The sequence below is a fragment of the Equus asinus genome, chromosome 17 (assembly GCF_041296235.1).
Source record: "Equus asinus isolate D_3611 breed Donkey chromosome 17, EquAss-T2T_v2, whole genome shotgun sequence".
NCBI classification, from domain to species: Eukaryota; Metazoa; Chordata; class Mammalia; order Perissodactyla; family Equidae; genus Equus; species Equus asinus.
Genome location: NC_091806.1, coordinates 22,813,294 through 22,827,786, shown reverse-complemented (window position 1 = coordinate 22,827,786; position 14,493 = coordinate 22,813,294). Strand labels below are relative to the sequence as shown.

At 36.8% G+C, this 14,493-nt stretch overlaps 2 protein-coding genes across 2 annotated transcripts; both read right to left on the bottom strand.

The window, feature by feature from the left end:
- Window positions 1-1,451: 1,451 nt before the first annotated feature.
- LOC139040575 (olfactory receptor 4P4-like) lies at window positions 1,452-2,009 on the bottom strand. The gene has a single exon (XM_070487327.1). It carries the CDS (start codon window positions 2,007-2,009, stop codon window positions 1,452-1,454), a length of 558 nt encoding a protein of 185 aa, XP_070343428.1.
- An 84-nt stretch (window positions 2,010-2,093) lies between these two features.
- Window positions 2,094-14,147, bottom strand: LOC139040574 (olfactory receptor 4C3D-like). Its single transcript, XM_070487326.1, has 3 exons — window positions 13,250-14,147; window positions 8,086-8,264; window positions 2,094-2,228 (listed from the first exon to the last, which is right to left on the bottom strand). The coding sequence occupies exons 1-3, from the start codon at window positions 14,145-14,147 to the stop codon at window positions 2,094-2,096; spliced, it is 1,212 nt and encodes a 403-aa protein (XP_070343427.1).
- Between the last annotated feature and the right edge of the window lie 346 nt (window positions 14,148-14,493).

Genomic DNA, 14,493 nt, shown 5'->3' with positions numbered 1-14,493 from the left:
TGAATGATAGAACAAAACATCAAAAGATGCTAGTTAGCTTAAGGAGCAGTGAGAGTTAACAAAATGCACCCCAGGAGCCTCCATTTATTCAGCTACCTGCCTTCTTAAGCTCAAGGCCTTTCACAGGATTGTAGATTTTCTATGTTGCACATTTACATAGAGCATTAAGTTGTATGCTAATGAAGACAAATACAGTCATGGAATTACACTTCATAAGATCGAAAAAAGATGTTCATCATCCAATGTGAAACTTTTACAGTCATCTCTCAGTATCCATGGTGGATTGGTTCCAGAACTCCCCCATGCCAAAATCCATAAATGGCGTAGTTATTTGCAGATAACCTATGCACATCCTCCTGTTTACTTTAAATCACCTGTAGATTACTTATAATACCTAATACTATCTAAATGTAGGTAAATAGTTGTTGTACTATATTATTTAGAAAATAAGGACAAGATACCAATTCTGTGCATGTTCAGTACAGATGCAAGCATCTTAGGCCTTTGGATCCATGGTTGGTTGAGTTCACAGATGGGGAACCTACAAATACGGAGCGCAGACTGTACCGTAATGCACCACTGATGGGGTACTAAGAATCAATGACAATATGTTTCATTAGTATAGTGTGAATAGTATAAATACATTGCATTGCATTATTTTAGAAGCATTATTGTAATGTTAATTTAAAGATTTAAAATATACAATACACATACTTTTATCATTGCTTTTTTTTTATTGCAATGGAGGCTTCAAAAATATGGAAACACTTGTGGCTGGCTGGGTGGCACAGTGGTTAAATTTGCATGCTCCGCATTGGCAGCCCAGGTTCACTGGTTCGGATCCCAGGTGCTGACCTCCGCACCACTTGTCAAGCCATGCTGTGGTAAGCATCCCACAGATAGAGTGGAGAAAGATGGGCATGGATGTTGGCCCAGGGCCAGTCTTCCTCAGCAGAAAGGAGGAGGATTGGTGGCAGATGTTAACTCAGGGCTAATCTTCCTCAAAAAAGAAAAAATGGAAACGCTTAGGACCTCTATCTGTGAGAGGTATCTCAGTCAAGATATCTGTTTCCTAAAGCAGGGCACAACTGCCGAACCATGCAGTCTTTACAATTTACCCACAATTTGCCCTGATAAAAGTGCTATAATGCCCACTACGTCATGGATCATAAAAAGCAGAAGGGTTCAAAATGTCAGACGTAAATTCCAGATTGTCAGAGCTGGAAGAGATCTGGAGATCATATGGTCCACCTCTCTTCTATACAGTCTCAGAAAAGTAACAGAAAGAGAATGGCTGACGGTCCTTATCTCTTCAGGGCTTGCAAATTTTCATGACAGCCCTCCACATCTCTGTATCTGTGCATCTGTTGGCATTAATGATTCTGTAGATAGAACAGGATCTGCCAAAGGTTTGAACACCAGTGTCTTCATTTCCCTTGAAACAATGTATCTCAGCACACTTTCCTCATGGTGTTCTTCATGTCTGTGTTTCTCAGTGTGTAGATGAGAGGGTTGAATATGGGTGCAATCACGGTGTAAAATAGGGCAAAAAGCTTATCATCACTGAGAGAATCAACAGTGGGGACATAGGTGAAGAGGAGGGGCAAGAAGAACGTGAACACAGCAGTGATGTGTGAGCTGCAAGTGGAGAGGGCTTTGCAGTGGCCCTCGGATAAATGAGTCCTCAGGGTTGACAGGACGATGATGTAAGAAATTACCAAGGCAACAAAGGTCAAAATGGACATCACTCCTGTGGTGGTAATGGTCACAATGACCAATAAGCTGGTGTCCATGCAGGCCAGCTTCAGCAAGGGGAGTACATCACAGAAATAGTGGTCTATCTGATTGGGACCACAGAAGGGAAGTTCAATAATAATCAATACATGCAGGATTGAATGGATAAATGCTCCCATAATAGAGGCCATCACAAGGACATAGCACACTTGTCTGCTCATGATGACTATGTAGTGAAGGGGCCTGCAGATGGCTGCAAAGTGGTCATAGGCCATGGCCACCAAGATGAAGGTCTCAGTGGCACCAAAGAAGTGAGCATAAAACATCTGGGGTATGTAGCCATTGTAGGAGATTGTCTTTTACTGGGCCAGTAAGTCTGTGATCAGTTTGGGGGCCACTGTGGAGCTGAAGCAGACATCCATGAAAGCATGTAGGCTACTCACTGAGGTGGCTGCTCCTGATGGTAAGAAGAATGAGCAGGTTTCCTGAGAGAACTGCAATATAGCAAAGCGAGAACAGGACAAAGCAGGCAACCTTCACATCCTCATAGCTAAAAAGTCCCAGGAGGATAAATTCTGTGATGTTTTTCTGTCCTATTGCTTCTGTGAGTTTGATCATATAGAGAGGGAAGTTAATATACTCGAAAACACTGAGCTTTTTAAAATTATTGATTTATTTTAAAAGCCATTTATTTATTCAATGAAAATATGTTGATGGTTTATTATGATACAACCCCTATAATTGGTACTAACAGAATAGCAGTGTACAAAATACATACAATCTCTACCTACGGGTAGAGTACAGTTCACTTCCCAGTCTAAGCAAGGAGTTCTCATCATTTTTATCCTTTGGTCACATTTTCTGACACTTTCTTTTATGGCAGCACACTTGAGGGGCAAACTGCATCCAGACACTCTTCTTCACTAGATCTGTTCCACTATCTTGTATCTCTTTGAATTGAGCCACTAACTTTCTTTGCCAGGCTCATTACAGGCTCCTGGGACCAATCCTTATAATATTTTAGTTAAAAAGAAAATATTTCTTTGGTGTAAAATATTATATTACATCTCTTACTTCCTTTCTCCAAACTCATCTAAAATGTGTCACAAACAGCTAAACTCGAGGTTCATTTTTATAAAAAGATTAACCCAACACATTGATAAAATATGTCAGCCTAATTGTGAAGAGCTATAACAGCAATTGAACACTGTCCATTATTCCCTCTGAGTTCCTGTGACATTGTGTTAGGAAAATGCACATTTGACATATAAAGATATTTTTAATAGGATTTTAAGAGGTTCATGGACTTTCGATTGAACTTGAATCCATGAATCCCAAGTTAACACCCTGTGGTCTGATTTTTTGCAAAATCTCTGGCAATATCACTGTCACACAAGCAAAACTCCAATTGCAATGGTTCTGAGCTGCAGTGTGATTTGTTTAAAATAAAATGTTAAAGATTCTTTTAACTGTGGTTATTTGTCCTTACAGATAAAATTCCCTCCTTGAATATAGAATGGTGTTAAAAAATATAAAAATATTGAAACAAGTAAAAAGATATACCATGTTAATGGCTAGGGGGGATCAATATAGAAAAGATGTCAATTCTTCCCAAATTAATCAATGCATTCAATAATTAAAACAAACATTCTGACAAAAACTTCCATGAAACTTGAAAATCTGATTCCAAAATTCAGAAACAGTTAATATCTACAGTAGTTAAGCTAACTTTTTAAAAGAAAGAATGAAGAACATAGACATACCTTTCAGAATGGAAGTATATTAGAAAACTATGACAATTAAAGAATTGATGAAAGCAGATAGCTAGACAATAGGACAGCCAATAAATAAACACATAAAATATTGGAATTTATTCTATGTTTGAATTGAAATTTAAAATTGATGTGAAATAATGAACTTTTCAGTAACTGATGTTAGGATTTTGAATCTCCCTCTGGAGGAAAAAAATACCTCACAAGGCATAAAAATTATATTCCAGATCATTGAAAGATATAAATTTGTCAAATAAAACTAGGAAAAATATTTGAGAAATAATTATAATGGATTTATTTTATAGAATAGGGATTTGTTTTAAGCAAATTACAGAAAGCAAATTCATAAAATATATATTTATACTTTCTGTATGAAAAAATTCTATATGAACAAAGTGTTTTTTTACTTTTTATTGAGATTATGATAGTTTACAACATTGTGAAATTTCAGCTGTACGTTATTATTTGTCAGTCATATTATAGGTGCACCACTTCACCCTTTGTGCCCACCTTGAACAAAATATTTAAAAAAGTGACAAAATGAGTGTAAATATAAATCCTACAAAGCAATAATTTAAAGATAAGCAACACAATTTTCTAAAAAAGAAAACATTTGACTAGTCAATACACAGAAAGGAAATTACTACTAGCCAATATCATATATAAAAACGCCCAACCTCATTAGAATCAGGGAAATAAAGCTTGAACAACAATGAGATACTACTCCTACTCATCAACTTCATAAAAATAAAGTTAAAAAGGCTGTTTATATAACACTTTGGTGAGTGGCCCAGTGAAAATACTCCAGAAAACATAGAAAAATATATTCATAGCAGATTTTCAAATTTGGAAAATGGAAATGATCTATCTGACAGTAGAATGGAAATAAGATGTGGTACGTTCTTATTATGGAAAACAAGGTAGAAATTTAAATTTTGGATCCTTGTGGCATGTTTACTATGATACAAATCACTAAGATATATTTTTGAGTGGAAAATATAATAAAGTACACAAAGGTAATCAGTATGATAACTTGTATGTTAAAATAAATCACAACCACAGACTACTGTGTAGTTTCTATGAGAACATTTGTGCTCATAAATTAATTGGAGAATGTGTGGAAGGAAAGATTTACTTCTGAGAAATAAAGGGGGTGATGGCCAAAGGGGCTTTTAGAGGTATACAGTATTTTTATTAAAGAGTTTATGTTTCAGTATCAGTTCTGTAATTAAAGTTAATTTAAAAACTCCTTATTTGGTAATACGTTTATGAAGACTACATAATGAATGAAATGAAATGAAATATAAACACAATCGTTTACTGGAATTCAATAAACTCATGTAACTTACCACATTGTTTCCTCAATTACTTTAGTAAATATAGACATAGATGCTATTCTCAAAGCAGTATAAACCATCAATTGTCATAAAAAAATAAACATGACTAGACAGATACACTGCCCCCTCTCCTCCAGGAGGAGATATTTGATATAAGGAAACAGAAAACACCTCTGCATCTGCATCTACATTTATACCAGTGTCTGTATCTCTTTTTACAGCTATATCTGGATTTGTTTCTTATATCAACATTAAAAAGTCTAGTTATACTTTTATAATTTTGAGAGGATTTAAATAAATTCCAAGATGATCTGTTAAATCTAATGGTTCTTATTATTGAAGACTCAAGTTTATAATTTACTCTTTTATACGGCTCTTGTTTTGCTGAACTAACACTGGTGCTTATTATAGTTTCAGTGAGAGGAAAAAGTAAATTTGTCATAGAGGATGCTGAATAATCAGGATCTGCTACATGAAAGGTTAACAGCCTCTGATATATGTGGACTCAATAGAAATGCCACTATAAGTAAAACTTCTGATTATCTGAAATCATCCTCTCTGCTGCAACAAGCTCATTAAGAAAATCTACATTGGACAGCATCCTAAAAAGGATAGTCAGCACACTGAAGTTCACCCTGCTTTACCACAACCTCTACAATAAAAAGGGAAAAAATACTCAACTCTGATTTTCAGGGTCATCTTGGTGTCCTTAGTCTCACAGAAAGCCATCCCTCTAAGAACAGGAACCAGACAAGGATATCCACTTCACCACTCTTATTTAACATAGTATTGGAAGTCTTAGCCACAGCAACCAGGCAAGAAAAAGAAATAAAAGGAATCCAAACTGAAAAGGAAGAAGTGAAACGATCACTATTTGCAGATGACATGATTTTATAGATAGAAAACCCTACAGAATCTTCTAAAAACGTTTTGGAAATAATAAATGAATATAGTCAAGCCGCAGGATACAAAATCAACATATAAAAATGAGTTGTGTTCACTAACAATGAAGTAGCAGAAAGAGAAATTAAGAATACAATCACATTTACAGTTGGAACAAAAATAATAAAATATCTAGGAATAAGCTTAACCAAAAAGGTGAAAGATCTGTACACTGAAAACTATAAAACATTTTTTAAACAAATTAGGGAAGACATCAAGAAATGGAAAGATACTCCATGCTCCTGGATTGAAAGTATTAACATGGTTAAAATGCCCATACTTCCTAAAGCACCCTACAGATTCAATAAATTCCTTTCAAAGTTCCAACAATATTTTTCTCTGAAATAGAACAAAGAATCCTAAAATTTGTATGGAACAACAAAAGACTCCAAATAGTCAAAGGAATCTTGAGAAAAAAAGAACAAATTTGGAGATATCACTCTCCCTGATTTCAACATATACTATAAAACCATAGTAATAAAACCAGCATAGTTCTGGCAGAAAAACAGACACATAGATCAATGGAACAGAATTGAGAGCTCAGAAATAAACTCGTACATCTATGGACAGCTAATTTTCTACAAGGGATCCAAGAGCACACAATGGAGAAAGGAAAATCTCTTCAATAAATGGTGTTGGGAAAACCAGACAGCCAGATGAAAAAGAATGAAAGTAGACCATTATCTTACACCATGCACAAAAATTAACTCAAAATGGAATAAAGGCTTGAATGTTAGACCTGAAACCATGAAATTCCTAGAAGAAAACATAGGCAGTATGTTCTTTGACATTAGTCTTAGCGGCAGATTTTCAAGTACCATGTCTGACCGTGAAAGGGAAACAATAGAAAACATAATCAAATGGGACTACATCAAACTAAAAAGCTTCTGCACAGCAAAGGAAACCATCAACAAAATGAAAAGACAGCCTAACAACTGGGAGAAGATATTTGCAAGCCATATACATGATAAGGGGATAACATCCAAAATATACAGAGACCTTATACATCTCAACAACAAAAATACTAATAATCCCATTAAAACGTGGGCAAAAGATCTGAACAGAGATTTCTCCAAAGAAGATATGCAGGTGACCAACATTCGCATGAAAAGATGTTCAACATCATTAGCTATGAGGGAAATGCAAATCAAAATTACAATGAGATATCACCTCACTCCCCTCAGAATGGCTGTAATTAACACAACAGGAAACAACAAGTGTTGGAGAAGATGTGGAGAGAAGGGAACTCTCATATACTGTTGCTAGGAGTGCAAACTGGTGCAGCAACTATGGAAAACAATACAGAGATTCCTCCAAAAATTAATAGAACTACCATATGATCTAGCTATTCCACTGCTGGGTATTCATCCAAAGAACATGACAACACAAATCTGTAAAGATACATTCACCCCTATGTTCATTGCAGCATTAGTCACAATAGCCAAGACTTGGAAGCAAACTAGGTGCCCACCAAGGGACGAATCAATAAAGAAGATGTGGTATATATCCACAATAGAATACTCCTCAGTCATAAGAAATTATGAAATCGAATCATTTGTGACAATATGGATGGAACTTCAGAGTATTATGCAAAGTGAAATAAGTCAGAGGGAGAATGTCAAATACCATATGATCTCACTCATACGTAAAAGAGAAAAACAGCAACAAATGAATATATAGAAACGGAGATTGGATTGGTGGTTACTAGAGGGAAAGGGGGGAGGGGAGAGGGTGAAAGGGGCAATTAGGCACATGTGTGTGGTGATGGATTATAAGTATTTGGGTAGTGAACATGATGCAATCTACACAGAAATCTAAATATAATGATTTACACCTGAAATTAACATGCTATGAACCAACATTACCACAATAAAAAAGGGAAGTTATTTTGATAGAATCAGAGTTTCTAATAATTTTAAAGAAAGATTTGAAATATATGCTCTAAGTGTCCAACGACTTAAATAGAAAACAACCCTTGTGGTTGGCAGAGGAATTTGAATTTCATCTAAATAGAAAATGCTGCCCCAAAACACAGCCAGGTAAACTGTTTACAAAATAATTTGTGGAAGTATGTCTGCCATTTGGCTACATTTTGAGCTTAATTTGTAAACAGTATCCAATCCACATCTTAGAAGAAACGTCATTAATAAGACGTTTTCCTTTGGGTAGTAGCCCTGGGCCTAGAGAGGGCAGAGTGCACTTTCAAAGGGCATAGAATTTCAAAGTGTGCACACTTGCATCACTCTAATTGTATTCCTTTGAGGCTATGTTTCTACTGACTGAAGAGCTAATCACCATACCAGTGAATTCCCAACCACCTCTGCAATGATCTGCTTTTCCCAGGGGCGGAACTTCACTGGAGCCAGGTCAAGCTCATGCTCCACAAACACAAAATCAGATCGCTGTATTAACCATTCAATTATTTGCTCCACAACTAAGATCTCTTCTTCAATAACAGAATGGCCATACAATGATCCATCTGCCCATTAATGTAAATGAAGAAAAGTCAATAGGATTTATTCTTGACCACATAGCACGTATCAAGACTGAATTTTTCTGTCACCTAATTTGGTGCTCTTTCATCTTTTAAGAGTATTATTAAAATTGTGTCATATCTAGTTGAAGTACAGTTGCAAGTATTAAGGATTAAAAAAGGTACCTCAGCCAGAAAAAATAAGAACTAAATTCTGTCTGACCCCATAACAACTTGTACTCCCAAATGACATGTTTTCAATTTAGAAATATTTGGGGTTACAGTATTTATTCTTTTTCCACTTTCAATAGTAAAAAAATATCAATATGCTACATTTACAATATACTTCACAGATTACACCTGGTCATTAACATTTGCCCACATACCCTGGGAAGTTTCGTGAGAAAGAAGAGTCTCTCAGCTTTACTAAATATCATCCTCACAGGTGATGCACCAACCTCTGCACTTGGATTATCTTTACTAACATTCTAACATTACTCCATGTCCTTACCTAACTGTGGGTTAGGCAGTGCTCCTCCACCTTTTTTTTCAGTATTGCCCGCCTAAGGCACCTTTTTAGATACTCTTTCCCTAACAACCCCCCTACAATCTTAGCATCACAGATATACTATTTATGTACTTTATGTATATCTATGCTTTATATGTAAAAGCAGTAAGATATTTTCGTCTCCATAGAAATCATTTTTACCTACCTTTGGGGAGATAACATCCCCGTTGCAAATGCATGTGTTAAAGAAACTTACTTACAAAAGAAAGGGGAGAAATAATGTGTTTTTTTAACCTTGATCTTAACTAAAATTCTAGCTGTGCTTCAAACTACACAAATCTATATCTAATTTTTCTCCTCTGAGTCACCCTCTCAATAAAATGTTTTTCAGCAAACTTATTACTAACACAATTACATTTTTATTTATGTGTTAACTTGTTTATTATCCCTCTATTCCGCCCTGAATTTAAGATCCATACTGATGAGGATTTTAGGCTGGTTAATTTTAAAACAGCAGATGAGAAGCAGGCTCCGAGGACTGGAGTTTGATTGCCCTTTGCTGAGAAACATTTACATTTGTAAGGGACACCTCCATCTGTAAAGATGCCTTCCTCTCTGTGCCAGGAAGAAGGGGGATGGCCTTATCTCTAGAAACTCTTAATGGGGAAGGCAAGAACTTAAGTTGGTTACTGTCTGGCAACCTCATGTAACTGATTTAGGGTGGTGGCTTCTGGCCTTTACTTAATCCGATTTGATTCTTATCTAAAAGTTGTGGGACCACCCAATGGCCAGACCCCACCTGCACTGATACCATTTTAATTTTTTTACATGTTCTTTGTTTTGTAAAGAGATGGCTCACATACCTATGCCTTAAATTTAGCCTTACTCTCCACCCATGTTTGCAGCAGAAGCGGCTGCAGCAGCACCTCCTCCTGCCTGTGGGCCCTGTCCCCACGAAGCAGCTCTGACTGCCCATGGGTCCTGTCCCCATGCTATTCCACACTATTCTCTAAATAAAATAGCACTACTGCCAGATCTTGAGAGTCCAAGAAATCTTTCTTTCGACTCCTCGGCTCACCGACCCTGCATCACATACAAACACAGTTCTTGTCTGTGGTATTCAACAGCCCCCAGAACTCTCCAGCACACTGTTGGCACTGAACAATATATTTTGATAAATGAACTAAGTCAAAATTTGCTGAACTTAAATGACAATGGATCCAGTTTTCAAGTAATAAATATTAGCACTATGAGATAATAATGGGAAAAGTCCTATAGAAACAACATTTAGCTCTTCAAAGTGCTACCCTCATGCCCAGAGTATCAGTCTCCTCAATGATCGAGTTCCTTATTCTTCCTCCAAACATGTCTCTCACCTGTGTCACTTTCTTTGAAATTTCTCCTTTGACTTTTATTTCTTGAGCCCATTACATCTCACTTTCCATGAGGCCCATGTAGGGACATACACCTATAGAAATGAGATTGTGGGGAATTGGTCTTGGCCACGCCAAGATATGTCTCTTTGGTATGAGGATTATTGGGCTGATTGCTTTTGATAAACTGGGACAGGGAAGGAGGCTCTGAGGGGTGGAACTTGCTGGCCCTTTGTTAGGAGACATTTACATTGTAAAGGAAATCTCTATCTGTAAACGTGCCTCCCTCTAGTACCAGGGAGAAGAAAGGGGATGACCTTCTCTCTAGAAGCTCTTAATCAATGCCAAAGGCAAAGACTTAAATCTGCATTTGTTTACTGTACTTGTGTGGTAATCTCCCATGATTGACCCCCTCTCCACCCCCAACATCCTCCTTTGTCTTTAGCCGAGATGATATTTACATGGGGACTTCAGCCATTTTGGCGAGTTGCTCAGCTTGCCTGACTTCTCCCATGTATACATGTTATAAAGCTTTGTTTAGTTTTCTCCTGCTATTCTGTCTCATGTGAATTAACTTCATTCTCCAGCCAGATGAACCCATTTTGGGTAGAGGAAATGTCTTACTCCCCTACAAGATCATCAGATGGCTTTTCTCTAACACATGAGGAATCAAGAGAATGCACGTGACCTAGGAGAAGGAGGTCAAGGGACAGCCGAGGGAAGAAAGTGATGCCCCAAAATAAGGGATGAATGCCTCAAGGGCAATCTTGACAATGCAACCAATGATCAGTTCTGTGTGTTGAAATTTTGACATCATGCTGGCAAGCAGTATTGTGAAGTGGGAAGAGTAGAGATGACAGAGTCTAAAAGACTTGATATTGTTGCTTAACTTCACTGAGCCTCATTTTCTGCTTGTATAAAATGGAATAAAGACTAATAAAACTTGTTGCTACACTAAAAGAGTTAAAGTATGTAAAGAACCTATCAAAACTTGTGCCTTATGGTTGGCATTAAACACGGATTATTGATCTCTCCTCACTTAATGCCTATTTTCACTGAATTAAAAGTCCATATAAACCAAAGCATCCTTATACAACAGATCCAAATATTATTTACCTTATTAATTGTTTGTGGAAGATATACTTACTTCCTTATATGTTGTTTTAAGTATCAGAAAAAATCAGATGGCAGTTGGACCTCATGAGAGATTCTTGATAATGAATAAAAAGGGACATCTTAACATGACTTAAAATTATTCACAAACCAGAGGTTTCCATCTACTGAGAATGTCAGACTGACTTGCATTTCCTCCTTCAGTTCTCACAGCTTCCAAGATTGCTGTTGACAATTTATAATTTGTGTTTCATTAATCTTATCACCCCTCCCCTGAGCACTTGGTGTTACCTATAAGACACAATCATTGGCCTTATTTTCCCTCTTTTGTCTTGAGTAGAAACAATATTTACTCAATACTTTTTCCTCTCCTTACCACTGGCTTTCTCTCATCTCCTATGTGACAGTCAAAATGAACCACATCATTTAATCCAGATTCTGCTGAAATGTTTGATTCTCACCAGCAATTGTAAACTTGATCCTTTTTAATGTACTAAGTTCTGTTTATATGGTCTTTCAAGCGTAGAATCTGTGGGAAAAGGTCCTATTTCTTACGAATTTTGTAGAGCCATGCATACGCTAGAACACCTAGTCACCCAAAAGAACAGTGTACCATGCTCTGGCATTACTGTATGATCAAAATAAAAAATAGCTCTAGAGGACCACAGTTTGAGAAAGGGAATTTTGTGAGAAGTAACACAAGTTGATGTGGTATAGTTGGAGAAGCTTTGATTTATAGTGTTATGTACTAATATAGAAAGATCTGATTTTCCTTGTCCATAGAGGAGTATAATTGCTTAAATATATGGCTACATGTGAGACAAGGCTACAACAAATTTGACACAATCTTTATTGAAGGACAACGTGAATCATTAAGACTGAAGAAAAGTTTCTTATCTATAGACGTAAACATGGACAACTGAGTTTTATTTCAAAGAAAGTAGGACTGAGATCTGAAAGACCTGGATTCAAATTTTGTAGCTGAAACATTAGATATGTGACCTGAGGCAAGTAAATTAGTAAACTTTTCTTGGCATCAACTTCTCTGTAAAATGGTGACAGTAATATTGGAACTACCAATTTAATACATGAAAAATCAACTAACTTAAGTGAATATGCCTGATAGATAATACAGTGTTCCTTTAGTGTAAATATACATATCACATCTACAGAGCAATACCTTTGGAACTTAAGTATATGCCTTTATGTTGAGTTTAAATAGAAGAATGTTTATCTTTATTGTTTCAAATGGTTCCTTAAGTCTTGGTAAGGAAAAAGAAAAAACTTCCTTTATATTCAAGAAAAACTGTGAGCCATAAGGATATTTATGAAAATAAGACAAAATTAAGAGTAATTTCAACATTTCTGGCTTATTTCTTGTGCCAAAAAACCCCATAAAGTTTGGCTTTAAATTATTCTTTCTTCCTTTTGTATCTGTATTTTTTGCTTTTTGTAAATTCATAGTGCCAAAAGTAAAAAATCTGTAGTGAATTTTTTCACTCCCCATCTGTCCCTTCTACATCCAGCTAAGAATTTCCATCCTCTTTTTTCCTTTACAACAGACAAAGCAAAAGCAAAAGAAGTTCTGAGATCATGGTTCTATGAAAAAGCTGATTTCATCCAAGTAACATATGTATGAAAAATTTAGTAAAGTAGCAGTGGGATTCGAGAAAAATACACTCTAGAATCGTCAAACTAGGGATCAATAGTTGTTCTTTCCATTGCATATCCTGAATCTATGCACATGACCTTTGAAGCCTTGGTAAAGTACATTAAAAGCTATCAAAAGAATGTATGAAAGAGCTTAACCACTGTTAAGTATTCAATAAATGTCAGCATGTGGGGTTTTTTTTTCTGTCAGTGATCTGCAGAATTTGTTAACTTTCTTTAACAGTTTACAACACATATAATCGTCCCTATATATATATATATATATATATATATCACCACTTTCTTGGTGTTATGAACAGCCTAAGTTACTCTCATCTTCAACAAACTTCTCAGGGCATTTTTCACCTCTGTATTTCTCACTGTGTAAATGATAGGATTTAACATGGGAGTGAAGATTGCAAAGAACACAGCCACCAACTTGTCCATAGGGTAGGTGGCCAAAGGACGCACATAGGTGAATATGCAAGGCACAAAATAGAGTGCAACTACAGTAAAGTGGGAGCCACATGTAGAGAGGGCTCTGCGTCGTCCTTTGGAACCTTGGGATTTCAGGGAGCTCAGGATGACTATATAGGAGATGAGCAGCATGGAAAAAATGAGCAAGCACATAGCCCCACTGTTGGCTGTCACCACAATTATGAGCATGTAGGAGTCCCTACAGGCAAGCTTCAACAGTGGGAAGAAACCACACATGAAGTGGTCGATGACATTGGGGCCACAAAAGGACAGGTTGACCATGAAAATAACCTGCACAGTGGCATGCAGTATTCCCCCAATCCAGGTCACAAACACCAGGAGACAGCAGAGGCCCTGTCTCATGATGGTCATGTAGTGCAGGGGCTTGCAGATGGCCACATAGCGATCATAGGCCATGACAGTGAGGAGGATGACCTCTGATCCTCCCAGGAAGTGTTCCACAAAGATCTGAGTCAGGCAGCCACCCAAGGAGATAGTTCTCCTCTGGTACAGCATGTCAATGATCATTTTTGGGGTGGTGACAGAGGTAAAGGAGGCATCTATGAAGGACAAGTAAGTAAGAAAGAAGTACATGGGAGCTGAAAGTGTGGGGCTGAGGGAGATGGTAACGACAATGAGCATATTGGCCAGCACAGTAAATAAGAAAATGAACAAAAAGGCAATGAAGAGTATTTTCTGCAAGTGTGGATTCTGTGTGAGTCCCAAGAGAATAAATTCAGTCACGTTGTTGGGAGTGAGGTGATCCATTTAGGAATTAATGCCTCGCCGAGGCCTAAATTACCTATAAAGGGATAAAGAAAGATACCTATTAATCATGCAGAGATTGTACTCTGAGTTTGATAATACGAAAACAGAGCAGTCACTGTAACTATGGAGCAGGTCCTTGGCACACCTTGCCCCAGTAATAGTTTCAATTCTTTCTTATTTCCTCCATGATATTTTCCATCTCTTCAAATATCTAATATCCGTCACCTATAAATCATCTATAGGGCAGCATTTGATTTGTAATTTACTGAGAAAATACTGGGCTATATACATGATATCTGGACTCTTCGGGTTCCAACACCGTGACTTTACTTAGTCATTTCAGTGT